The following is a 25,971-nucleotide window of genomic DNA, read 5'->3' as shown; positions in this document are numbered from 1 at the left end:
TAACTCTCGAACGCAGCAACCAATTCGGATCAAAATTTGGCTTTCGTAATATTTTGCCCAAAGTTAGTTTAAGTTCGAAGATGGGTTATATCGGTCCACTGCTTCCGGTACCTCCGCCACAAAAGTTCGAAAATGTTCGGAAAATTTGTGCGCACGATAACTTTTGAAGGGAGTAACCAATTTGGCCCACACTTTGTACATCGTGAAAGTTCTACCAGACTTAGAAGAAGTTTAAATATGGATTCCATCGTTCCACTCCTTCGGGTACCTCCCACACAAAATTTCGGAAAAGTTTAGTTTAGGACCTGCTCTCGAATCGCTTTGATTTTTGTTGTAGCAACTTGTATTCGCTGTCCCCCAAACGACGGTACAAGTTTCATAACTTTTTGAGAAAATAACCTGAAAGATGCAAAAAGCCCCTACGACACCGTGTGTAGTGGTTGGAGCGCGAGATAAATCTCGAACGGATCTGCCAATTCGGTCCGAAATTTGGCCTTGGTAATATTTTGTCCAAACATAGTTTAAGTTCGAAGTTCAGGTACCTCCCTCACAAAAATTCAAAAATCTCCGGAAGGAAATGCGCACGATAACTCTTGAAGGGAGTGACTGATGTAATCAATACTCTGCACATCCTAATATATCTACCAGATATAGATCAGGTTCAAATATGGACTATATTTGTGCACTCGTTTGGGTACCTCCTACACAAAATTTCGGATAAGTTCACGTTAAGATCTGCTCTCGAATCACTTGGATTTTTGTTGAAGCGATTTGCATTCGCTACCTCCATTACGACGGTAAAAGTTTTTTCAGGAGCAGGTCCATATTTCTTGGGAAAACATCCCGAAAGGTGTAAAAAGCCCTATGTCACCATGTGTGGCTCTCGAACTGTTCTACCGATTTGGTGCAACATTTGGTCTTCGTCATATTTTATCCAAACTTAGTTTCACGGGGCAATACGGGTCCCAACTTCCGGTACTTCTCCCCAATATTTAAAAAATGTCACTAAAATGTTAGGACGATATCACTTGAATGGTGCAACCAATTTGGTACAAACTTTGGATCTCCTAATATTTTGTCAATATTTAGTTTAACTTCTAAAATGGCCCATATCGACCCCCAAGGGTACCTCCCCCACAAAAGTTCAACATTTGTGTTAATTCCTAATCCACATTTTTGTCGACAAGTTCAAATGTTGAAAAAGGACCACAAAATTCTGAAGATACGCTAAATACATTTTATCTGTCCGTAGATGAAAGTTTCAATTCACATAGGCTGAGGGTATATCTCTGTCGGCAAAGCCGACTGCTACTTTTTTACTTGTTCAGGGGCAAGTCCCTATTTCTTCGGAAAACAGCCCGAAATGTGTAAAAAACCCCTATGTCACCATATTTGGCGGTCGGAGAGCACGATAACTGTCGAACTGTTCAACCGATTTGGTCCAACATTTGGTATTCGTCCTATTATATCCAAACTTAGCTTCATGGGGCAATAACTGTCCACAACTTCCGGTACTTCTCCCAACATTTGTGCCTTAGTGCAGTTAATTCCTAATCCACATTTTTGTCGGCAAGTTCAAATGTCCAAAAAGGGTCACAAAATTCTGAAGAGACCTTAAATACATTCGATCTGTACGTAGGTGAAAGTTTCACTTCACATTGGCTGAGGGTATATATCTGTCGGCAAAGCCGACTGACACTATTTGCTTGTTTAGATTCTTCTCACTTATGGACATTGTAGTTTCAGAATCCGCAAAAACTTCCTAGGTGTAAGCTCCTCCATCATAATGTGAAGGGTAGAATTAGATTTGTCATTCCGTTTGTAACACATCGAAATATTCACGGAGACCCTATAAATTATATAAGGTAACACAATTTGTTCAAAATTTTCTTATATCGACAACGTAAAAGGTTTTTTCAAATATTATTTTTGGTAAAAATATTAGCATATCCCCATCGAGTAGAGGGTTATTAAATGTTACGAACTTAACGACGTTCTTACACATGTTTACTTTGTCTTCATGTTAAATTGTAAAAATTTGCAATGTAAATGTTGGTGTTATCTCAACTTGTTATAAATTCTTAAAGTTTAGAATTTTTTATTCTAAGTGATGCCCCTCTGAATGTCTTAAGGGAATTTTTCTTAAATGAGATGGTCTAGTATATTGGTTAAACGCTACCGCCGAAAATAACATTGATTCCTTAATTTATTGATTAGTAGGCTTCTTCCGAAAATCAATTTCCTGTTGCTTCGAAATTCCACAAACATTACATATGCGTTGAATTAAATAAAACTCTTCGCCAAGTTTTAAATCTACTTTACAGTTTATTTGTAATTAAGGCCAATATTTTACAATCTATCTTAAATAAAACTATGTTCTTTCTTTTTTCATACAAATTTTGAGGCAAATTTCTAAACAAAGGTGTAGAGTCCTCTAGTTTTGACTGAACTCCACATACAATTGATAATTAATTAAATTTTGCTTTGAAAAATGTTGTCAGAAAAAAGTACAGGACTTAAGAAAATTAATTAATAAAATACTACAGATAACAAACACCACACAACGGCAACAAAGAAGGGATTTTGTAATTTTCGCAGAGCTGAGTTACTCTCTCCCTTGCGATCTTCAACACTGCCATGGGGAATTTCATTATCCTCCACATGATCATCATCGTCGTCACCGTCATGATTACGATGGCCGTGGTCACCATGGCCATGCATATCGTGATCATCTTCATGATGGTGATGTTTATTTTTAATTTCCTCAATGGCCAGAGGCATGGCTTCATTAATTGTTCTCAACAGAGGATAGTTGTTGTGCAATCTTGTGGGTAAACGTAAACCAGAATGTTTCAAGTGTCTGTAATCTTCATAGATATCCTCCTCGATTTCACATTCTCCCAAGAAGTCATCGGTGTCAATGGACCAAACCATAACGCCAGCCAAATTACGATCCATGGCAAATCGAACTTTATTGGCAATGGAACGAGAATTGTCAAAAGTCACAACTTGCACCAGCCCATTGAAAACATCCTTCTCCGAACGGGCCACAACTTGTGATGTTTCTGGATCCCACATAGTCGTCCAACCGGAAGTTTTGTTCTTTAGAATTTGGCATATTTCATTGTAACCCAAGAAACCATCTTCTCGTGTATAGGGGCCCTGGAATGCGGTACCATCGGTATCATCATCAATATTGCCATCAAATGGGGTTTTAAAGGTCCGACCATAAAATGGCACACCCATTACAATTTTTTCTGGAGGAGCACCCAATTTCAGGAGGTAGTCAATGGTGAATTGCTTTTGGACAAAAAAAAACATATTTTCATTAATTATTCTGTAGATTTTTTACAAATTTTCTATTTCATAACTTACCACACTCAATGGATCACCTTGCTGGGCTGTCAGCGGTGCATTATAACCAACTTTACGATCCCAACTGCCATGGTAATCGTAACACATAATATGCAAGAAATCCAAATAACGCGATATCTGCCGAACATCATAGGCCTGATCGATAACATTTTTGGCAGCTCCTATGGCCGACGTCAACAGCAAATTATGCGGTTGGAATTGTTCTCTCAGTTCTTTGCATAGCAAAACGAAATTTTCACGATCAGCCGGGTTGCCATCGCGTTGTGTGGGATATTCCCAATCCAAATCAAGACCATCGAAATTGTAACGTCTAATAAACGAGGTAACTTGTTTGACGAATTTACCACGCGCCATTGGGTCGGCTACCATGCGTGAGTAGTTCTTTGATCCTTCATTCCAACCTCCAATAGCCAAAGTAACCTTTAAATGTGGATGGGTACGCTTCAGGCCTGTTAAACGTTCATAGCCACCTTTACCATAGTCGTCCTTTAAATCCTGCCAGGGATCTAGGAAAATAATTTGTTTATAATTAGAGTGGAGAATTTTTTTAATAGAAGTAATTCTTCTTACCCAATGACTTTATGGCCGACAACTCAGGATCCAAACCGGCAAAGGCATAAACCACATGGGTACAAAGGCTTGGATCAAAATTATCTAAAGAATAGGCACCATGTCCAGGCCGATAAACAGCCCATGTTGATATATAGCACACCACAACCTTACCATGCATAGGTCCTGCAAAGAGAAGCAAAAAACATTGCCGTTACTTTTTGTTATTTAATAGTTTGTGTGTCCTTCATTCTTTGAGCATTTGCATGTCTTCCCTTTTTATTGAAGAGTTCAGTTGTTGTTGTATTGCAAAGTTTTTTTTTATTGATATGTGTATTAATTTCATTTTTTTATTGAGGTTGTTTTTGTTTTGTTTACTTACCGGTTTTTGCTTTGGTCTCCATTACGCCAACCGAGGAAACCACTAAAAGTATTAAAAACAACCTGCTTCCTGTGCAGATGTGTTGCCAGGTCATCTGCAATGAACCCAGAAAAAAAAGAAGCGATGAAAAAATGGTAAAAATCAAATGAAACCACACAACCATTTACATATGTATGTGTGTGTGATATTGATGGGAATTGAGCTTCCATCAATATTAAATATAAAAAAAAAACATTTTGTGGAATGTATTAACTTTTGCAAGAAAATAATTGGAATCAATCTAAATCTAAAACTAACTCGCACAGCTGTTTTTATTGGTATCAAAATCTTGTGATACATAAACCGATAGATAGATTTTAGATAAATTTATTGGAACATTTTTTACACCCAAGACCAAGCAGTTTATTTGAGATATCAAAAGCAGCACTGTACACAATCCGAAATCTTTAATCCTTTATTTATTACAAGAATACGAATCACGAATAAAATTATACCGTTGTCATAAGAACCGCAAAGACTTCTAACTTTAAAAATCTGATCTTAAAGTGAACATTAGGGCGGCCCAAAAAACACATTTTTTTTGTAACGCCTGCCCCCTACATTTTTTTCCATTTGATCTAAAATTTTATGGCGATCGGTTAACGTTAACCCGCGCCACCAGATTTCGGTAAAGCTATATAGGGCCCAAAATACCTAACATCGGCATATCGAAGCTATACCAAATACGATTTTAACAACTTTTTGTACGATTAATTTTTTAGCCACAACAATGAACTTATAACAAATATTCATCGCTTGGAACATAAATGCGGATTTTAGGGAATTTTCGTGGAAATGCACCTTTGGCCCCATACAAATTACTAGGAAACAAAGATCCCTCTGGTGGCACAAGTTAACGTTAACCGATCACCATAAAATGAACATAAGTGCATAAATTTAGAAATCTTTATTTTTCTATTTGAGTATTTTGCCTATTGAGGCGAAGATCATTTTTTATACCCTCAGTATTTATGCTAACGAGGGTATATACTAGAGTGGGGCGATTTGAACACTATCACGGGCGCCTTGAGTTTCTGATTCTTGGGATTGTACTGAGCAAAAAAGTCAACTAGACCATATGTCTACGGTGAAAATCGAGCCCCCGGATTTTGACTTGAAGTTTTTTTTCAAGGATTTTTGGATATTTTTGCATATAACAACCAAACCACTGAGATTTTCGATCCAACACAAAGAAAACAATTGTAGCCAAGACAATAATAAAGAACTCTCTAGTACATCGCAAAAGCATTGGAATGCTCCTTCAGGTAGTTATGGCCTCGAGAAGGTGCACATTTTTCGGAAAATATCGATAAGTCAGTGGGTGGAAAATTTCTTTTGGAGATGAAAGCCCTTGGTGAGTGTACTAAGAACCGAAAAAGGAAATTTTCACCATAGGTCAAGTTTCCGAGATATTGCGTGATTAATGGTTTAATTTTGGCCCCTTCATTTGTGATAAAATAGCTTTATATCTCTCTAAAGCGTTATTGCAGCTTCATTTTGACATTATATGTCTTCAGTCAAATCGAATAGTGAATCTTTTTGTAGAATATTTCATCCCTCTAACTCAATTCCTTTCATGTCCTTTTCGTCATTTATTTTTTGAACCGTAGTAAAAGTACCACAAGACGAGATTTTACAGCATCCAAATATTCTACAAAAATGTTATTCAGAAGATTTTAGGTACGGTTCTTATTGTAATTAGCAACTTGCTGTCATTTGATCGACCATTTTATTAGCTTTCAGACCAATAACGAATATACATAAAAACAAAACATAGTTTTCTGAACAAAAACCGGGTAAATGTCAAAAAGGACCATAAAAACGGGGAAATATCGATTAGTCAACAATAAGAACCGTACCTAAAATCTTCTGAATAACATTTTTGTAGAATATTTGGATGCTGTAAAATCTCGTCTTGTGGTACTTTTACTACGGTTCAAAAAATAAATGACGAAAAGGACATGAAAGGAATTGCGTTAGAGGGATGAAATATTCTACAAAAAGATTCACCATTCGATTTGACTGAAGACATATAATGTCAAAATGAAGCTGCAATAACGCTTTAGAGAGATATAAAGCTATTTTATCACAAATGAAGGGGCCAAAATTAAACCATTAATCACGCAATATCTCGGAAACTTGACCTATGGTGAAAATTTCCTTTTTCGGTTCTTAGTACACTCACCAAGGGCTTTCATCTCCAAAAGAAATTTTCCACCCACTGGCTTTGAGTCCCATTTTGTAGCACAGTGTCATTTATCGATATTTTCCGAAAAATGTGCACCTTCTCGAGGCCATAACTACCTGAAGGAGCGTTCCAATGCTTTTGCGATGTACTAGAGAGTTCTTTATTATTGTCTTGGCTACAATTGTTTTCTTTGTGTTGGATCGAAAATCTCAGTGGTTTGTTATATGCAAAAATATCCAAAAATCCTTGAAAAAAAACTTCAAGTCAAAATCCGGGGGCTCGATTTTCACCGTAGACATATGGTCTAGTTGACTTTTTTGCTCAGTACAATCCCAAAAATCAGAAACTTCAGGCGCCCGATAACACTTTTTCCTTCCATACAAATCGCCCCGGCCTAGTATATACACTTTCATACGGGCAAACTGTGCCTCATCGAAATAATGGTTTAGACCCCAAGTATGTTTGGACGAAATGTGTTTCAGACAATTTGGAGTTGATTTAGCAATGTCCGTCCGTCTGTCTGTCTGTCTGTGTGGCTGGCTGGTGCGCATGATAACTCTCGAATGGATGAGCCGATTTGGTCCAAAATTTGGCTTTCGTAATATTTTGTCCAAACTTAGTTTAAGTTCGAAGATGGGTTATATCGGTCCACTCCTTCCGGTACCTCCACCACAACTCTTGAAGGGAGTAACGGATTTGGTCCATACTTTGCACATCGTGACATTTCTACCAGACGTAGATGAGGTTCCAATATGGACTCAATTGGTCCACTCCTTCGGGTGCCTCCCACACAAAATTTCAGAAAAGTTCAGTTTAGGACCTGTTCTCGATTCGCTTTGATTTTTGTTGTAGCAACTTGTATTCACTGCCCCCCATACGACGGTACAAGTTTCATCAGAGGCAAGTCCATACTTCCTGAGAAAATAGCCTTAAAGTTGGAAAAAAAAACCCCTGTGACATGTATGTGTAGTGGTTGGAGCGCAAGATAACTCTCGAACGGACCTACCGATTCGTTCCAAAATGTGGTCTTCGTAATATTTTGTGCAAACTTAGTTTAAGTTCGAAGATAAGTCATATCGGTCCACTCCTTCAGATACCTCCCCCAAAAAGGTAAAAAACGTTCGGAAAAATTGTGCGCTCGATAACTCTGGATTGGAGTGACCGATTTGGTCCATACTTTACACATCCTAATATATCTACCAGATATAGATCAGGTTCGAATATGTGCTATATTTGTTTTGTTTACTTCTTCGGGTACCTCACACACAAAATTTTGGATAAATTCACTTTAAGACCTGCTCTCGAATCACTTTGTTTCCTGTTGAAGCATCTTGTATTCTCTGCCTCAACTACGACAGTAAAAGTTTTTTTCAGGGTCAAGTCCATACTTCTTGAGAAAACAGCCCTAAAGGAGTAAAAAAACCCTATGGCACCATATGTAGTGGCCGTAAAGCTGGAACCGAATACTGCGTTCCTCCGCACTTTGGATAAATGTCTTCGAATATTAGTTGAAATTCGAAGGTAGTGCTTATTGGTCCGGTACCTCCCCCACAAAAGTTGGAAAATATTCGCTAAAATGATAAGCGCAATATCTCAGAAAAGTTGCAACCGATTTGGTCCAAATTTTAGATCTCGAAATATTTTGTCCAAGCTTAGTTTATGTTCAAATTTGTGCCCTATCGGTCCAATCCTTGGGGTACCACCCATACAAATGTTCAACATATTTGTGTAGTTAAGGGTCTGTTCGAGGATCCTTTGGACATTTTTACCCAAGGTTTTCCTAGGGGCCCGATATTATTCTTTTCGTAGGCTAGTATCGTACAAAAGCCCTATCTACCGATATCCCCCCCAAATTTTTGAGCTTTAATCCAATCCATATTTCTGTCCGTTCATACGTACATACAATTTTTTTTAAGTATTTCAATCCGCACAGGCTGAGGGTATATCTCTGTCGGCAAAGCAGACTGATACTTTTTTACTTGTTGTTGTGCGAGTGAAAAAGAAAAGCCTACGATACGAACCCACACAACCACCACTATGTGACATGACATGTTTCGCCTTGGGTAGAGGCTCCTCAGACATATCGGCTGTGGGGCGGCTTCGATATCATCAAACTTTTTCTCTTTCAAACGCGTCTTCATATAGCCCCCATAGAACGGTACCTCCCGATTTCCGATATTTTGAAAGTTATGGCTTCAACATCACACTTAAATGGCTGACATTTTGTATAACGCCTTCGTTGGGAGTATTAAATTTCCCACCTGAAATTTCTTGATATGGGTCCACGTCTTCATATAGCCCCCATAGAACGGTACCTCCGGATTTCTGGTATTTTGAAGGTTGTGGCCTGAATATCCCTCAGAAATGGCTTAAAATTGGTATTAAGTCTTCCTTGGGTTTATACCCCACCTGAAATTTCTCGATATGGGTCCACGTCTTCATATAGCCCCCATAGAACGGTACCTCTGGATTTCTGGCATTTTGAAGGTTGTGGCCTCAATATCCCTTCAAAATGGCTGAAATATGGTTTAAGTCTTTGATGGGAGTATAGCACTTTTCATCTGAAATTTGTCAGAATACATCCACGTCTTCATATAGCCCCCATAGAACGGTACCTCCCGATTTTCGGTCTTTTGAAAGTTGTAGCCGCAATATCCCACCGAAATGACTGAAATTTGGTATTTAGTCTTCATTGGGGGTATACAACTTTCCACCTAACATTTTTCGGTTTAGGTTCAGGCCTTCATATAGCCCTCATAGAACAATACCTCCCGATTTTCGGTATTTTGAAGTTTGAGGCTCTGGTTATACATTTCTCTATTTTATTGACTTGTCTGAAAAGAATTTTAAACAGAAAAATTGTACATACAAACATTTTCGTACATATTATTGAAATATTTGTTGCATAGGAAAATATGTAACATGCATAAATTTTGCATATGCAAAAATTTATCCATTTTGCATAATTTTGCATATGTCATATGTTTCGATTGCTATTTAATCAGAAGCCAAAAATATACCCAATCCCAAAATTTGACATGAATCGGACCAAAAATAGGGGTTGCATAAAATTCCGCTGTCTATTGATGACTAGACAGCGGAATTTTATGCAACCCCTATTTTTGGTCCGATTTTCGTCAAATTTTGGGACTGGGCATATTTTTGGCTTCTGATTAAATTGCAATCGAAACATATGACATATGCAAATTTATGCAAAATGCATAAATTTTTGCATATGCAAAATTTATGCGTTTTACATATTTTCGTATGCAACAAATATTTCAATAATTGGTACAAAAAAGTTTGTGTGTACAATTTTTCTGTTTAAAATTCTCTTCAGACCAGTCAATAAAATAGAGAAATGTATAACAACAGCCACAACCTTCAAAATACCGAAAATCGGGAGGTATCGTTCTATGGGGGCTATATGAAGGCCTGAACCTAAGCCGACAAATGTTAGGTGGAAAATTTTTCACCCCCAAGGAAGACTTAATACCAAATTTCAGCCATTTCTGAGGGATATTGAGGGCACAACCTTCAAAATACCAGAAATCTGGAGGTACCGTTCTATGGGGGCTATATGAAGACGTGGACCTATACCGACAAATTTCAGGTGGAAAGTTTTATACCCACAACGAAGACAAAATACCAAATTTCAGTCCTTCCGGTGGGATATTGAGGCCACAACATTCAAAATACCGAAAATCGGGAGGTACCATTCTATGGGGGCTATATGACTGCGTGGACCTATACCAACAAATTTCAGGTGAAAAGTTGCATACCCCTAACGAAGACTTAATACCAAATTTCAGCCATTTTGGACGGATATTGAGGGCAGAACCTTCAAAATACCGGAAATCCGGAGGTACCGTTCTATGAGCTCTATATGACGGAGTGGACCTTTACCGACAAATTTCAGGTGGAAAGTTTTATACCCACAGCGAAGGCAACTTGCCAAATTTTAGTCATTTCGGTGGGATATTGAGGCCGCAACCTTCAAAATACCAAAAATCCGGAGGTACCGTTCTATGGGGGCTATATGACGGCATGGACCTGTGCCGACAAATTTCAGGTGGAATGTTTTATACCCCCAAGGAAGACTTGATACCAAATTTCAGCCATTTCTGAGGGATATTGAGGGCACAACCTTCAAAATACCAAAAATCCGGAGGTACCGTTCTATGGGGGCTATATGACGGCGTAGACCTGTGGCGACAAATTTCAGGTGGAATGTTTTATACCCCCAACGAAGACTTAATACCAATTTTCAGCCATTTCGGTGGGATATTGAGGGCACAACCTTCAAAACACCAGAAATCCGGAGGTACCGTTCTATGGGGGCTATATGAAGACGTGGACCTATGCGGACAGATTTCGGTTGTATAGTTGCACATCCCTAACGAAGACTTAATACCAAATTTCAGCCATTTCAGTGGGATATTTAGACCATAAATCCTTGAATATATTTTTGCATATGGTTTTGCATATGCTCATTTTATGCAGATATGTACAAATATGTCAAAATATGCACGATATGCAAAATATGCAATATATGCAAAAATTTCTGGGCCTAATTCGTTTTATTTTGTAATAAAACGAGTTTCTGTCTAATCAGATTTTCTCTACGACCATCCTAACCATATATGCATTTGCATAGGATTCCGCTGTCTATTGATGACGGTAGTGTTTTTATAACACTCAGCTCTTAGGGTTAATACCAAAATGTGCTTCATCGAAATAATGGTTTTAGACCCCAAGCATGGAGGGCATGATAACTCTCAAACGGATCAACCGACTCGGTCCTCGTAGTTTTTAGTCCAAACTTACTTAAACGATATCGTTCCACTCCTTACAGCTGTTCGAGGGAGGCAAAAGACGTGCTCCTGTTTACAGTAATATTATGACTTTGGTGGGCAAGTCCATGACTCCTTATATAATTGTTCGAAAGCTCTCAATCCTACGGTGACTAATATCGCTGGTGGGCAAGATAACATTCGAAATGAATGGCTCTCAAAATGTTGTCCACTCACAAAATTTTTGTCCCTTTTTTGGACATTTGAACTTGCCAACAAAAATGTGGGTTAGGATTAAAGTTCAAAAATGTTGCAGAGGAGATACTTAAAAGAGTGGATGTCCATAGTCCATTATGGAAGTGGATCTTATATCTTTTCGATAGATATCACGCCCACTAGTCATTTGAGTGGAAATCGTGTAACTATTGGACCAGATAATATAATATCGCTGTAAACAGGACCACAACAAACAGCATCGGTATACATTTCCAAAGGATCTTCGAACAGCAAACTGCACTTAGACACATACTTTGAACTTTTAAGTTATGGACCGGTATTGCCCATCTTCGAAATGTTCCAGAACTGCAAGAATCTACTATTTTTACTTTTTATTTTTTTTTTTTTTTTTGAAAACATAAAGGAAAAATTTTATCGCAGTAAACAATTTTAGATTCTTGTAGGTTCTGGAACAGAGTATATGTTTGGACAAAATATGACGAAGGCCAAATTTTGAACCAAATCGGTTGATCTGTTCGAGAGTTATCCTGCTCTCCAGCCACTACATATGGTGCCATAGGGGTTTTTTACACCTTTCGGGCTGATTTCTTAAGACGTATGGACTTGAAAAAACTTTTACTTTCGTAATTGAGACAGCGAATGCAAGTTGCTTCAACAAAAGTCAAAGTGATTCGAGAGCAGGTCTTAAATTGAACTTATCTGAAACTTTGTGTGGGAGGTAACCGAAGGAGTGAACAAGTACAGTCCTTATTCGAACCTAATCTACATCTGGTAGATATATTAGGATGCGTAAAGTATGGGCCAAATCCATCACCCCCTTCAAGAGTTTTCGTGCGCACAATTTTTCCGAATATTTTATAACTTTTGTGGGGGAGTTATCTGAAGGAGTGAACCGATATGGCTTATCTTCGAACATAAACTATGTTTGGACAAAATATTACGAAGGCAAAATTTTGGACTGAATCGGCTGATCCATTCGAGAGTTATCTTACGCTCTTGCATCTTTTAGGCTATTTTCTCAGGAAGTATGGACTTGATGAAAATTGTACCGTCGTATGGAGGGCAGTGAATACAAGTTGCTACAACAAAAATCAAAGCAATTCTAGAGAAGGTCCTAAATTAAACTATTCCGAAATTTTGTGTGGGAGGTACCCGAAGGAGTGGACCGTTTGAGTCCATATTGGAACCTCATCTACGTCTGGTAGAAATTTCACGATGTGCAAAGTATGGACCAAATCGGTTACTCCCTTCAAGAGTTATTGCAAATTTTCCGAACATTTGTGAACTTTTGTGGTGGAGGTACCGGAAGAAGTGGACCGGTATAACCCATCTTCGAACATAAACTAAGTTTGGGCAAAATATTACGAAAGCTGAATTTTGGACAGACAGGCGGACGGACATGGCTAAATCAACTCAAAATTGTCTGAAACGGATGAAAAGAATTGAAAACAAAACAACCTCCCGTCTGATTTATCTGAACGTTATTAAAAAATACTAAATAACAATGTGCAACATTTTTAAGGTGATATTGTGCAAACAATTCGAACTGAGGATTTTTTGAAAGTACAGACCCAAACGACAAGAAACCCTAGTTGGGGTTTGTTGTGTCAGATCCAGCTCGGATTTTATAGCCCCATCTAAACATGGTTAAATATTGACTTTTTAATGAAATTCGGGGCTATATCTTTGAAACCAATGCGAATCTTCTTCTGACCTCTGAAGCAAATTTGTAGATAAGGACAAGAATAAAATATTTGGAGAAATAACGAACTCGAAAAACTACATTTATTGCCTCAAATTTCAAAATATATGCAAAAATTCCACAATTTTTATACATTTCGCACCGTATCTCCAAAACCGTTAATTTTTTCTAAGTACTTTCTTTTGGGAGAATATTCCCTGGAATGTAATACACAACTCTTCAGAACATGTCATTGTTGTAAAATGTCTCTATGTTTTCAGTACATTTTTCAACGACGATTTAATAAAAATTCTAATAATGTAGTGAAATCCGAAATGCGAGAATAAACTGTTGGTGTAAACTGTGTTTGAAATATGTGTTGTAAAAGATATGATGCAAAATACGGCTGAAACAACATGAAGTAAGCATTTAAGAGTTTCAGAATGTTCTGAAGAATTGTTGAGAACTTTATTTTGAAGATTTTTGCAAACGGTTACTTGGTTCAACTCCCAATAGTTTAGCCAATACTGAGCAGAATTTCAGCAATTATGTAAAATTTTCTATATTTTATAGATTTTGATGCCCTAGATGGAGTTCTTTTATGTGTTTTTTTTTTTCAAAAGATAAGTTCTACTAGTTTAGGGCTACAATATTGCTAAAGACAGCAAGGCCAAATTCCTATTCGTTTCTGAGGTAAAGGCCTGATAAATGCAAAAAAGTGTAGATTTAGCCCGGTTTAGATGAGGCCATAAAATCCGAACTGGATCTGACAGGACAAAACCCTACTAGGGTTTTTGTAGTCTAAATATGTACTTTCAAAAAATGCATACTAGAAGTTGTTTGCATTTTCAGTGTTGCACAGTGTAAGAATAGGCAAGACATGAATCATATTTGTTGATGAAATTATTAAATAGTTAATATAGCTATTTTTATGTGTTTTCAATTTTGAATCTTTTTGACATTATTGTGGCTTCCTTCATTTTGTACATGAATCAGAAAAATGTACTAATTTTTTTTCATCTGTATTGTTTCGTAATAATGGAACGATAACGCAGGATCTACATAAATTGTATTTATTTTATATAACCAAATTTACACTGGCGCCTAAAAGAGCTGTTTTGTCAAATTTCGGCATGTATTTCACAGATACTCAATTGAATTGACACCTTAAATGACGAGTTTTGCTAAAACCTGTCTGATGTAAATGCGCTCTAACTAAAAATACGACTACAGAAAATCAATGCTTCATAATTTGCAACTTTTTCAAAACGGGTATGAGCATTTTCGAATTTGGAACATTAATTAGTCTCATTTTTCCACATAGTTTTACATTTTTAAATTCGCTTAATTGTCAAACAATGGATTAATAAATTCTTTGTTTTTGCACGCATTTCATTTAACATCGAGCGACAGAACGACATAAAAGAGTCTGAGTCATTAACATCAACATCAGCAATCATGTCAACAAAGAGAAAAAATCAACAAGCTACTGCCGGTCCCGAGTTTAATAGGTATTTCTTTGAAATAAAACATTGATAATCTGTTCACGTGAATAATGCTTTGCAATATTCAAATAAATTTATATGTACATATGTACATATATAAGAACTTTTGATTTCCACATTGTAGTTGTGATTCTCTCAATTCCAGTACTTGATAATAATACAATTGAAATACTTATACCGATGCTCACCCGTTGATATTTCTTTAAAGACTAATAAGAATCTGTTCAAAGAATTATTTACTTTGTATTTTTCAGTGTTCGCAACGTTTCTCAAAGGCAGAAAAAAACGACCATTAAAACAGCAGGGACTCAATTCTGTTTCTATGAAAATGTGAAATGAAAACTTTTATTACCCTGCGTTTACACATGACAGGGCAATTGAGTACATGTATTGATTGTCAAAAACTCAAAACTTGACTTTGTGACGTAGGCGTCCAGACAACTGCAAAAACAGTTGTAAAATTATGAATGAAAATCGTCGATATCTTTACGCTTTCCGTTCGCATATTATGTTTTTGTTTTCAGCACAACGTGTAAACGCCTAGTAAAGGAAAAAACTGTTAAATGAAAAAAATTATAAAAGAAATGTTTTTCAATTCAAATTTTCATAGAACAAGAATCCAGCCTCAGTTCTCAAAAATGTTTTTCTGTAGAAGGAGTCAATGAACTTTTGGGTATTTACGACTAAAATAACTGTTTTTCTTTTTCAATATTGACAAAAGAGTAGCACAAAAACCACTTTCAAATTACATTTTTGTGAAAAAATATTATTTTTTAATTATATACATAAATCCAGAACAGAAGCAAGCGTCAAGCCAAATAACTTTCACCAAAAGTCGCATAACCCATGATCGTAGAAATCGATGAACATCTTTCGTATCTCTTTGGAAAAACGCTGACAATTTTTAATGATTCTCACAATTGAGGAACATTAGTTAGAAACAAAAGGAATTAAACAAATGGATTTAAATGGAAGGAGTTTACTTACACCTGGGAAGTCTTTGCGGATACTGAAACTACAATGTTCATAATTTAAGGGTTTTTAGGTTTTCTAGAGGATTGAGCGTTATGATTTGTTCCTAGGTTTTACCATTTTGGAGATATAGAAGTTGAGTAGTGTGATTCTCTAACTCATTTTTTGAATTACCGACAAAAATCGGTAAAATTAAAACGCAAAATTAGGAATGAAAAGTTCAAATAAAAGTTGACAACACTCTTGCTATCGGTAGTACTTTACGACTGCATTTTATTCGTCGCTAACTTACCGAAAAACAATTACCGAAATTATAACAGTTGTCGGTAACTCAAAAAATGAGTTAGAGAATCGCACTACAGGTCACATTTTTAGGTTTTTTAAGGTTGTACCATTTTTGAGATATATAAGTTTAAGTTGAGAAATTGTAGTTATGACATTGTTTTATAAGAAAACCAGTAAGGAAGGGATCATAGTCGGGCGGGGCCGACTATATGATACCCTACACCACTGTGAATATGTATAATATAGGAGATATATATCAATTTGAACTGATTTCTATATAATATGGTACACTTATTACTAGATACATTTCCGTCACACATTCCAAATTGCATCAAAATTGGACAGATCGGGCGAAAATATACATAGGAGCTATATTCAAATCTGAACCGATTTCGATATAAGTTAGTACACTTATTTCTAGACCAAATTCAGTCACACATTCCAAATTTCATCAAAAATGGACGTAAATAGCGTGTTTGGTGCAGCAAATACGTCAAATCGGCCGAAACTATATATGGGAGCTATATCCAAATCTGAACCGATTTCGATGTAGTTAGGCACATTTATTTTAGGACCGAATTCAGTTGCACATTCAAAATTTCATCAAAATCGGACGTATATAGCGTGTTTGGTGCAGCAAATACGACAAATCGGCCGAAAATATATATGGGAGCTATATCCAAATCTGAACCGATTTCGATATAGTTTGGCACATTTATTTTTAGACCAAATTCAGTCAGACATGCCAAATTTCATCATAATCTGACGTATATAGCGTGTTTGGTGCAGCAAATACGTCAAATCGGCCGAAAACATATATGGGAGCTATATCCAAATCTGAACCGATTTCGATATAATGTGGAACATTTATTTATAGACCTAATTCCGTCATAAATTCCAAATTTAATCAAAATTGGACAGATGTAGCGTGTTTGGTGTATCAAATACCTCAAATCGGACGAAAATATATATGGGAGCTATATCCAAATCTAAACCGATTTCGATATAATCTGCAACATTTATTTATAGACCTAATTCCGTCATAAATTCCAAATTTCATCAAAAGTGGACAGATGTAGCGTGTTTGGTGCAGCAAATACGTCAAATCGGCCGAAAACATATTCCGTCATAAATTCCAAATTTCATCAAAATTGGACAGATGTAGCGTGTTTGGTGTATGAAATACCTCAAATCGGCTATATCCAAATCTGAACCGATTTTCACCAAAAGCAATAGCGTTCTTCCGACGGCTAAAAAAATGATCTTCCCAATTTTCAGCCAAATCGGACAACAAATGCGACCTATACGTTGCGAACGGACGGACGGACATGCATAAATCGACTCAGAAAGTGATTCTATGCATATCCCTAGAAGGAACTATGGGTCTATATCTTTTCCTTATGCATGTTACATACAAATGCACTAACACATAATACCGCTTACCACAGTGTGGTGTAGGGTATAAAAACAATACAGTCAGGGAATTGTCCCAGTTTGAAGTTCTATTTTTCAAAAATGGTAACACCTACTAAAATATCATAAAGGTCAATATTGTAGAGAATTTTCACTGCTATAACATTTTCATTATATTTCCCTTTTGATAGGGCTTGCGGTTTCCTAGCAAAATCGAGAAAACCTAAAAAAATCCTCTAAAATAATAACTTTGACCGCGGTTTATTTAAAAAGCGCTCCGGCGATTTTTTTTTTTTTTTGATTGTCTTTAAGTCTGGAGTATTACCCCAATGCCTTAAACTTCATCATTACTTTCTGTTACAGAGAGTAATGTTTTTTTAAAACTGACAGTGTTTCAAAGTTTTAGTGATCGCTACCAATATCATGATTTCATCCCGGCGAAAGGAATTATCAATTGGCTTTTCAGCTTTTTGCAATGATACCTTTTTTAGCGAAAACCCGAACTCTTTAAGTGTCTAGTATTCTCAAATAAATGAGAATCACACTCACTTTCCGGCTTTCCCAAAAAACATCAGAACAAAAATAGTTAGCTCTGTTCCTTTACGTGCAAGAATCTTCAAGTTTTACCACTTTTTACTCGAACAGCGTTCCTTTACTTCGGACACCAAACAATTAATATGAAAGCAGTTTACAACTTTTACTACTTTTTGCGGTTTTACCATTTTCAAAAGTAAAGGAACAGACCATTTGCAAACAACTCATCGAGTTCTGTAAGTTGAAAAAACATCACCACAGTTGCCCGTGAGTGAGTGTTGTTGGAATTTATTTCAAATTCCCCTGCACATGCCATCCCCTGTTTTTTGTTTGTTTTGTTTTGGTTGAAGTTTCAATCTAATTTTTTATTTTTCTTTCGTTTTTATTTTTCTCATCTATGATCATTATAGTTTCAGAATCCGCAAAAACTTGTCAGGTGTAAGCACCATAAATTTAAAATTGGTTCAAGAGCAGCGTGTACTGCAGATTGGGAGCTAAGACCGTATTGGTTTGTGAGGTAGTTGGTGCCAATACCCCGGCCATCAAACCGAAAGAGGACAATGGCAGCTCCTAGTTCACGTTTACCAGCTCAGCTATACCTGATTATTCCGAAATTAGGAAATCACCCGACAACAGTACGAATAGTTCTTGGGGGAATGACAATGCAGCATCAACGAACAAAAGGAAGCATAAGCCAACTAGCATTGCATGACGCTTTCATTTAATCCCAAGACTGCCGTCCCACAAAGCAGCAACGGTGCGCCATCTACTTTCCTTGACTTGAAATCCGGACCCCATGTCAGTCAGGAATCCACAAGGAAGTTGCTCAGGTAAAGACATACTTGGTAAGCACGTTTTATCTGGAGAAGTGAGGCCTGAAATTTAACGACAAACACCTTAGGAGCTAATATAAAGAGATGGTCCCTACTGAAAACACGCTACGTATTCTGTTGAAATTCGGAGGGTGCGAGGTACCTCTCAATACCCTATTTTTTAAAACGCAATATTAAAAAAAAACGAATGTTCATGTTTACTCGTTCAAAATTAATTTGAGATACAAGGGTGGTTGTGTCTTCGACCTTATGTACTTGTTTGGGAGATAAATACCCGACCTCGCCACTTTTTATACCCTCAGCCTTTAGGCTAAGGAGGGTATATGGCGAATAACAAAATTCCTTTACAATTCCATTTGAAAAAAATTAAAATTTTTTTTTACGAGCACATCTACGATTTTTGGTACAGAGGTAAAGGAAAAAAATCCGGTTTCAAATCTGCTCGCGTTCACGAAATTGGCCAATGCGCGCAAAAGTTATAGCGGTTTTTATTCTCATATAAAGAATAAATATTTAAAAATATCTTTTTTGTTGTTATGAGAAAATGTATGCATAAATCGTTAACAGCAGTCCATATCTATACGTAGATGTTTAAATATTTATTAAATTTATTATTATTTTCGCGGAAAGTCAACAAATAATAAAAAAATTTTGAAGTAAATCCAAATTATCCTGTCCCAGAATCCGTACAAACCCTCAAAAAATAAATTAAAGAATATATGCGGAATCTAGACAATGCGTAGAAAAATATGATACCAAATTTATAGAGATTGGGTACATAAATTGCATATTATAGCAACAACAAAAGAGAAAAACTTATTGTGGTAAAATATTGTTGCAAATATTTTTTTGGTTTGATTCTAAAAATTAGAAAAAAATATTTGGGAGTTCTCCAACTATTTTGCTAAAATCCCATAGAATAATGAATGTATACTGTTAAAACTTCATCAAAAAATATCGCGAGAGTTTAACTGATTACTGTGATAACTTATAAGGGTAGGAAATTAAGAGTAATAATGAAATTACAATCATTCAATTAATATTATAATTAAAAAGCCTGTTATTCGCGAATTAGTTAAAGTCGGTTGATGCGCATCCCTTTTTGGATACAGCGAATCAATCTCTGTCAAAATTTATGCATATTTCGATGTTTCACTCAGGGGCCATTGTGTGCCACCAGTTGCATCATACACTGCAAAAAAACCTTAAAGTTGGTAAAAGTCGCGCAATGTGCGTACGATTTTGATGCGCATCCGGTTTCGTCAGCGCCTATCAAAAATACGTCCAAATATACCAATTTTAATTAGATTCTTCAAGAACCGCGGATGTGCCTCCACATTCTATTTTTGGTGAAAAACCCATATTACACGCGAATCTCTGTAATTTATGACACGCGTTTTCGCAAGTATTATAATCGCGTATAAAGGATTCCATTTACGTAAAAAAATTTCAAGAAAATCGCGGTTTAGTACGCGGATTTGTAGAAATTATTTTTTTTTGCTTTTCCTATTTTCAGGGTATCTATATCCGCGGTTTTAGTGGATGGATTCGATCGCGGAAGGTCTCATTAGATCCGTCGCGTAAAAAAACTAAATTCACGCGGGGTACAAAGGAAATTGAATGGCACTTGTAAATTATAAACGCAAAAAATAAGTTTTTTAAAAAAAATCACGCATCAAATATTGGCCTTTAGACTCCAATTACTAGGATGCTGTAAGGAGCACACTCATGAGATATGCATTAAACGACGTAGAATCGCGAGTTTTATAATCCTAATGTGAGTTTTGAATATTATCTTGTTGCGCGTCCGATTTATTAAAACAATTCAAAAAACCCCGAAATTCCGGCTTCAAAATGTCAGCATCAATTTTAGGTGGATGCAGTGGATATATCGAAAAATGATACACTAGTATCATATTGCCCATGAAATATTCTTTGAGTCTTTCTTTGGGCATATGTCTATAAAATGTAAGGTTAAGCCTAAAATCGGAAGGGAGCATAAAAAAACTTGTTGGCTTCAACCCATTTTTACCTATTTTTCTACATTGATGCCAACACAGCTTCCACGTAAATTAATTTTAATGGTCGACCTTATGGGATTCCTCCTAAGACACTTCAGTTTAAAGAATGTATATCATACTATATAGAATATGTTAACAGTTCGCGAATTCTGAAAGGGTGAAACTCGGATTCATCGATTGTAAAAAATTTTTGTTTTTCGCCATATACACTTTGATACGATGAAAATGTGCCTCATCGAAATAATGGTTTTAGACCCCAAGTATGTTTGGACGAAATGTGTTTCAGACAATTTGGAGTCGATCTAGCCATGTCCGTCCGTCTGTCTGTCTGTCTGTCTGTCTGTCTGTCCTGCTGGCTGGAGCGCACGATAATTCTCGAACGGATGAACCGATCCAGTTCAAATTTTGGCTTTCGTAATATTTTGCACAAACTTAGTTTAAGTTCGAAGATGAGCTACATCGGTCCACTCCTTCCGGTACCTCCCCCACAAAAGTTCGAAAATGTTCGGAAAGTTTGTGCGCACGATAACTCTTGAAGGGAGTGACCGATTTGGTCCATACTTTGTATAGCGTAAACTTACTACCAGAGTAATATGAGGTTACAATATAGTTTCAATAGGTCCACTCCTTCGGGTACCTCCCAACCAAAATTTCGGAAAAGTTCAGTTTAGGGCCATCTCTCGAATCGCTTTGATTTTTGTTTTAGCAATTTGTATTCACTGCCCTCTATACGACGGTACAAGTTTCATCAGGGGCAAGTCCATACTTCCTGAGAAAATAGCATGAAAGTTGCAAAAAACCCCTAAGACGCCGTGTGAGGTAGTTGAAGCGCAAGATAACTCTAGAACGGATCTGCCGTTTCGGTCCAAAATATGCCCTTAGTAATATTTTGTCCAAACATAGTTTAAGTCTGAAGATAAGCCATTTCGGTCCACTCCCTCAGGTACCTCCCCCACAAAAGTTCAAAAATGTTCTGAAAAATTGTTCGTACGGTAACTCTTGGAGGGAGTGGCCGAATTGGTCTATACTTTACACAACCTAATGTATCTACCAGATATAGATCAGGTTTAAATATGGACTATATTTGTCCACTTCGTCCGGTACCTCCCACACAAAATTTCGCTTCCTCATTTACGATGGTAAAAGTTTTTTAGGGGCAAGTCCACACTTCTTGAGCAAACAGCCCGAAGATTGTAAAAACCCCTATTGCACCATATGTTGTGGCTGGATATCCACTTCCATAACGGTCAATGTCGATCTATTCCTTAACTTGTGATCTTTAATCCTAATCAACATTTTTGTCTGTTCAAACGCCCAAAATTTTTAGAACCCCCTAAATACATACGTATTTTGGGAAAAAATTGTTTCAATATACACATGCTGAGGGTATATCTCTGTCGGCAAAGCCGACTGATACTTTTTTACTTGTTTTAATATATTATATCTACAAATTTACTGAATCTATTTTTATGAAATTTGCAGACAGTGTTCAAAGTTGCCCATGGCGAAGAAAAAGAAAATATATTTTATGAATTTCGGAAGGGGAGACCTGCTCCCCTGTGTCCTATTTTTTGAAAATAAATTTGGTATAAAATTGTGGTTGTGCCTTCGACCATACTTACTTGTTTGGGGGATAAAGACCCGACCGTACTCACTTTTTTTAACATGTTATATCTACAAAACTACTGAACGGATTTTCATAAAATTTTAATAATAGTACGTTTATTTATATAACCGGATTTAACAAACCCACTAGGTTTCGAATGTTAGTTACTTTGCGTATACATCAAATAAAACCTCCTTAAGATGGTTAACCTTGTAAAAGGCTATAATGACCCATGTTGAAAAGATATTTTGTGGTTTTCGGAGGGGGTGGGGTACCTGCGCCCTATTTATTTAAAATGCTATATTTGAAAAATTGTAAACGTATCGACTTGAAAATTAATTTGCGAAAAAATGACACATCTCAGAATCTAGGGAAGACCAGACCAAAACTGAACGGATTTGCACGAAAGTTGCAGAAAATATTTAGGAATGCGCCTGGTGAAAATCGGCTATATATTTGTTGATGAATTTGTAAGGGAATTATTGTTTTAAAATCGCTACATTTGCAAATCATATGAATGCATCGGTCTGCAAATTAATTTGCAAAACAACGGTGGTTCTTCAAATGTTTTTAGTTGTGGCCCGAGTCCCGATGGAAAGATTATTAAGAAAATCTTTTGATAAATTTAAAAATCCTAAATGCATAATAGCAAAAAGTCGGGCCATCCCGGGTTTGCTAGCTGTTTTATAACAATAGTGTAATTATCTCTAAATGACTATAAACAATTCTGAACCACTGTGCGACGTATCCAGATATACATCTTGACACCGCTTCATGGCGACCCAATGGACAAAATTTGTACCTTTAAAGTACTTTGCCCTTGAGTTGTCCCCTGGCTACGTCTGTGGTAGGAGTTACCTCAAAACTGGATGTTAGTTGGAATAGAGCAAATACCGAAAAGCGGGGCAAGTTCCGCCCATTTCAAGCTTTTTTCGAAATATTCGAGTTAATATATTATAGACTCCTTGCATTTCAGGTATATAGTGTCTTTGGCAACTTTACAGAGGAGGATGTGGGCAATATATTTAATCCTCATGCGGTTCATCAAAAGGGTCTTTTTGGTCCTTTTTCCGAAAATCTTTCAAAAACTCCTTTAAAATGTGGTCATATCAAATGCAAATTTTCTACAAAATTGTTCGCCATGAAATTTTACTATAGGTCTCAGAATACAACAAATCTGTAAATCTTATCTAATCGACAGAAATCTCTAAAAATGAAAAACTCGTGTTATTAGGTTCAAAGTCGGACTTCATCTGAGTTTATTCAAAATTGTCCCACAAAACATAATTTTGAATAAACTCAGATGAAGTCCGACTTTTTCATTTTTAGAGATTTCTGGTGATTAGATAAGATCTACAGATTTGGTGTATTCTGTGGCCTATAGTAAAATTTTATGACGAACAATTTTGTAGAATATTTGGGTTTGATATGTTCACATTTTAAAGGAGTTTTTGAAAGATTTCGAAAAAGGACCAAAAAGACCCCTTTGATGAACCGCATGAGGGTTAACATTAAAAAAAATATTGACCACATCCTCCACTGTAAAGTTGCCAATGACACTATATACCTAAAATGCAAGGATTCTATAATATATTAACTCGAATATTTCGAAGAAACTAGAAATGGGCCGAACTTGCCCCGCCTACTTTGGTTACTTTCCAATGTAAACTTTAAAAACACCGATACACGTGTCTTATATTTTTAACTCTACTTTAAAAACCCTACTCAGTTTTCCTTGTAACATTTTTTGTTGTCGCACAGTGTAATTGGTCTGTTCCAGAACTGCAAGAATCTACTAACTTTTACTAAATTTTTTCGATACCATAAAGGAAAAATTTGTATCGTAGTAAAAATTAGTAGCTTCTTGCAGGTTCTGGAACAGAGCAAATAAGAATAGCTAGCATAATTGCAATTTTTAGTTGTGTACAATTTCTTTATTGACGATAATACTTAAAAACAATAGAACCAGTTAATATTTTCTTATTATGAGTGATGTTTACATGTTTAAAATATATGGTTAAAATATACGCACATTTAAAGTATGTATATATTAAGTTTATCAAAGGGCATATTAGCCCTTCTTGATTATTCACCCATATTTTTTCAATCGTACTGAGTAATTTCAATACTCACTTTACCACTGCCTAATCAGTGTGTAAAAAATGTAATTTCCTATGGCATATCAAACTAAATTAACAATAAACAACTTTTTAATATAACTGCACATTCTTGTACTAAATGCATAAACTCCAACTTTGTTTTGTGATGGCATTTTTTTTTTCATTTTTCTTCAACATTACTGTCACTTTTAAGGTATTTACTTGTGCCATTTTTGTTAAAGTCAACACTTTTTAAAAACATGACGAAACAATTGCCGATTAAATATTCCGAGCACGAAATTCCGTTGAAAGTCGAGAACTTTTAAATGTTTCTTTTAGGTAAGGGGTTTCGTTTGGTTTTTCTTCATTGTTTGGTTTGATTCGAAACTTAACTTCAACTTGAACGCAGAGTTGGTTAATTGAAATGCATAACCTGAGTACCACACCTCAAGCAGCGTTGTAGTTAACTTTAAAATTGTCTTTGTTGAAAAAATGCCATTTTTTGAAATTGTTCAAAATGAAAGTTTTGTAACATGATCCGAATGAAGCCCTCTTTTACTTATGGGACGAGAAAATACCTTGATGAAGCACTTGTTCACTGGTCTCATTCACCCGTTCGCTAATTGTCTTTTGATATTTATTGCATAGTTCGTTCAATTGGAAACCTGCATCTGTGATATTCTTTGATATCGTTCGCTAATCGATCTCAGCGTCGTCGTAATGTAAAGCAAAACAAGTTGGATACTAGTTTGATACACTGCACAGCAAAATTCGCTTTGAATTGAAAACAAAATAATTCACACAAAAGCTCCTTGCAAGCCACCACCACCAAGCTGAGCGTACGAACAACTTTGCATTAATAAAACCGGAATAAATTCAGTCCATAAACAATTTTTTGTTTAATTAATGGATCACACATTCGTTCATTGTTCGATGGCGGAGTGGCTAGCTGGCTGACGGGTTGTTTGGTTCGTTGGCTGGCCATACATATATTTTTCTTTGTAAACTGCCAGAAGAAGTCAATATTTGTTAAAGAAAACTTTCCGTTTCAAAAGGAACTCACGCAAAACGTCATGTCTCCTCTTCTTCTTCGCGAATTTCATTTAACGTCGTGGCGGAAGTTATTTGCGCATGCGCATGATCTAATTTTGAAATTTCATTTACCAGTCAAAACTTACTTTTGAGGTAGATTTGGGGTTTCGCACACACACACACGCACTGAAAATCACAATTGAGACGTTTGCGCCACACACATACACCTCGACTTCGACTGAAGCGCCCTTATGGTATTATTGCTATTGCTGCGGCGGTTGTTTAACCAGCTTTTATAATTTATGTGGCAATCATTAAAAAATAAATATTTGTGGTCTTTGTACTGTTGTTTTATTTGTCGAAGATGTCTTTTTCGTTGGCGCTTCAACCAAGTGTCACCGGCGGTCTTCAACCATAAACTAAAGTT

At 36.4% G+C, this 25,971-nt stretch overlaps 1 protein-coding gene across 4 annotated transcripts; it reads right to left on the bottom strand.

Moving 5' to 3' along the window:
- Positions 1-2,308: 2,308 nt before the first annotated feature.
- Cht2 (Chitinase 2) lies at positions 2,309-25,971 on the bottom strand. 4 transcript variants are annotated; one of them, XM_073986854.1, is made up of 5 exons: positions 25,691-25,971; positions 4,307-4,400; positions 3,946-4,110; positions 3,376-3,881; positions 2,309-3,300 (listed from the first exon to the last, which is right to left on the bottom strand). In XM_073986854.1, the coding sequence occupies exons 2-5, from the start codon at positions 4,398-4,400 to the stop codon at positions 2,530-2,532; spliced, it is 1,536 nt and encodes a 511-aa protein (XP_073842955.1). In that variant the 5' UTR covers positions 25,691-25,971; the 3' UTR covers positions 2,309-2,529. The 4 variants fall into 4 exon arrangements, with proteins under 4 accessions (XP_073842955.1, XP_073842953.1, XP_073842954.1 ...); XM_073986852.1 differs by having other exon boundaries at positions 25,091-25,965; XM_073986853.1 differs by lacking the exon at positions 25,691-25,971 and adding an exon at positions 14,938-15,036.

This window comes from Musca autumnalis, unplaced genomic scaffold (assembly GCF_047663935.1).
Source record: "Musca autumnalis isolate F117 unplaced genomic scaffold, ASM4766393v1 scaffold_4, whole genome shotgun sequence".
Classification (NCBI taxonomy): Eukaryota; Metazoa; Arthropoda; class Insecta; order Diptera; family Muscidae; genus Musca; species Musca autumnalis.
This window is presented reverse-complemented; position numbering and strand designations above follow the sequence as displayed.

Coding starts and splice junctions, on each gene's coding strand:
- Cht2 (XM_073986852.1), bottom strand. CDS start 25,120: ATGAGACCAGTGAACAAGTGCTTCATCAAG. Junction 4,401..25,090: donor TGAACAAGTGCTTCATCAAG/GTATTTTCTCGT, acceptor GGTTCATTGCAG/ATGACCTGGCAACACATCTG. Junction 4,111..4,306: donor GGAGACCAAAGCAAAAACCG/GTAAGTAAACAA, acceptor TTCTCTTTGCAG/GACCTATGCATGGTAAGGTT.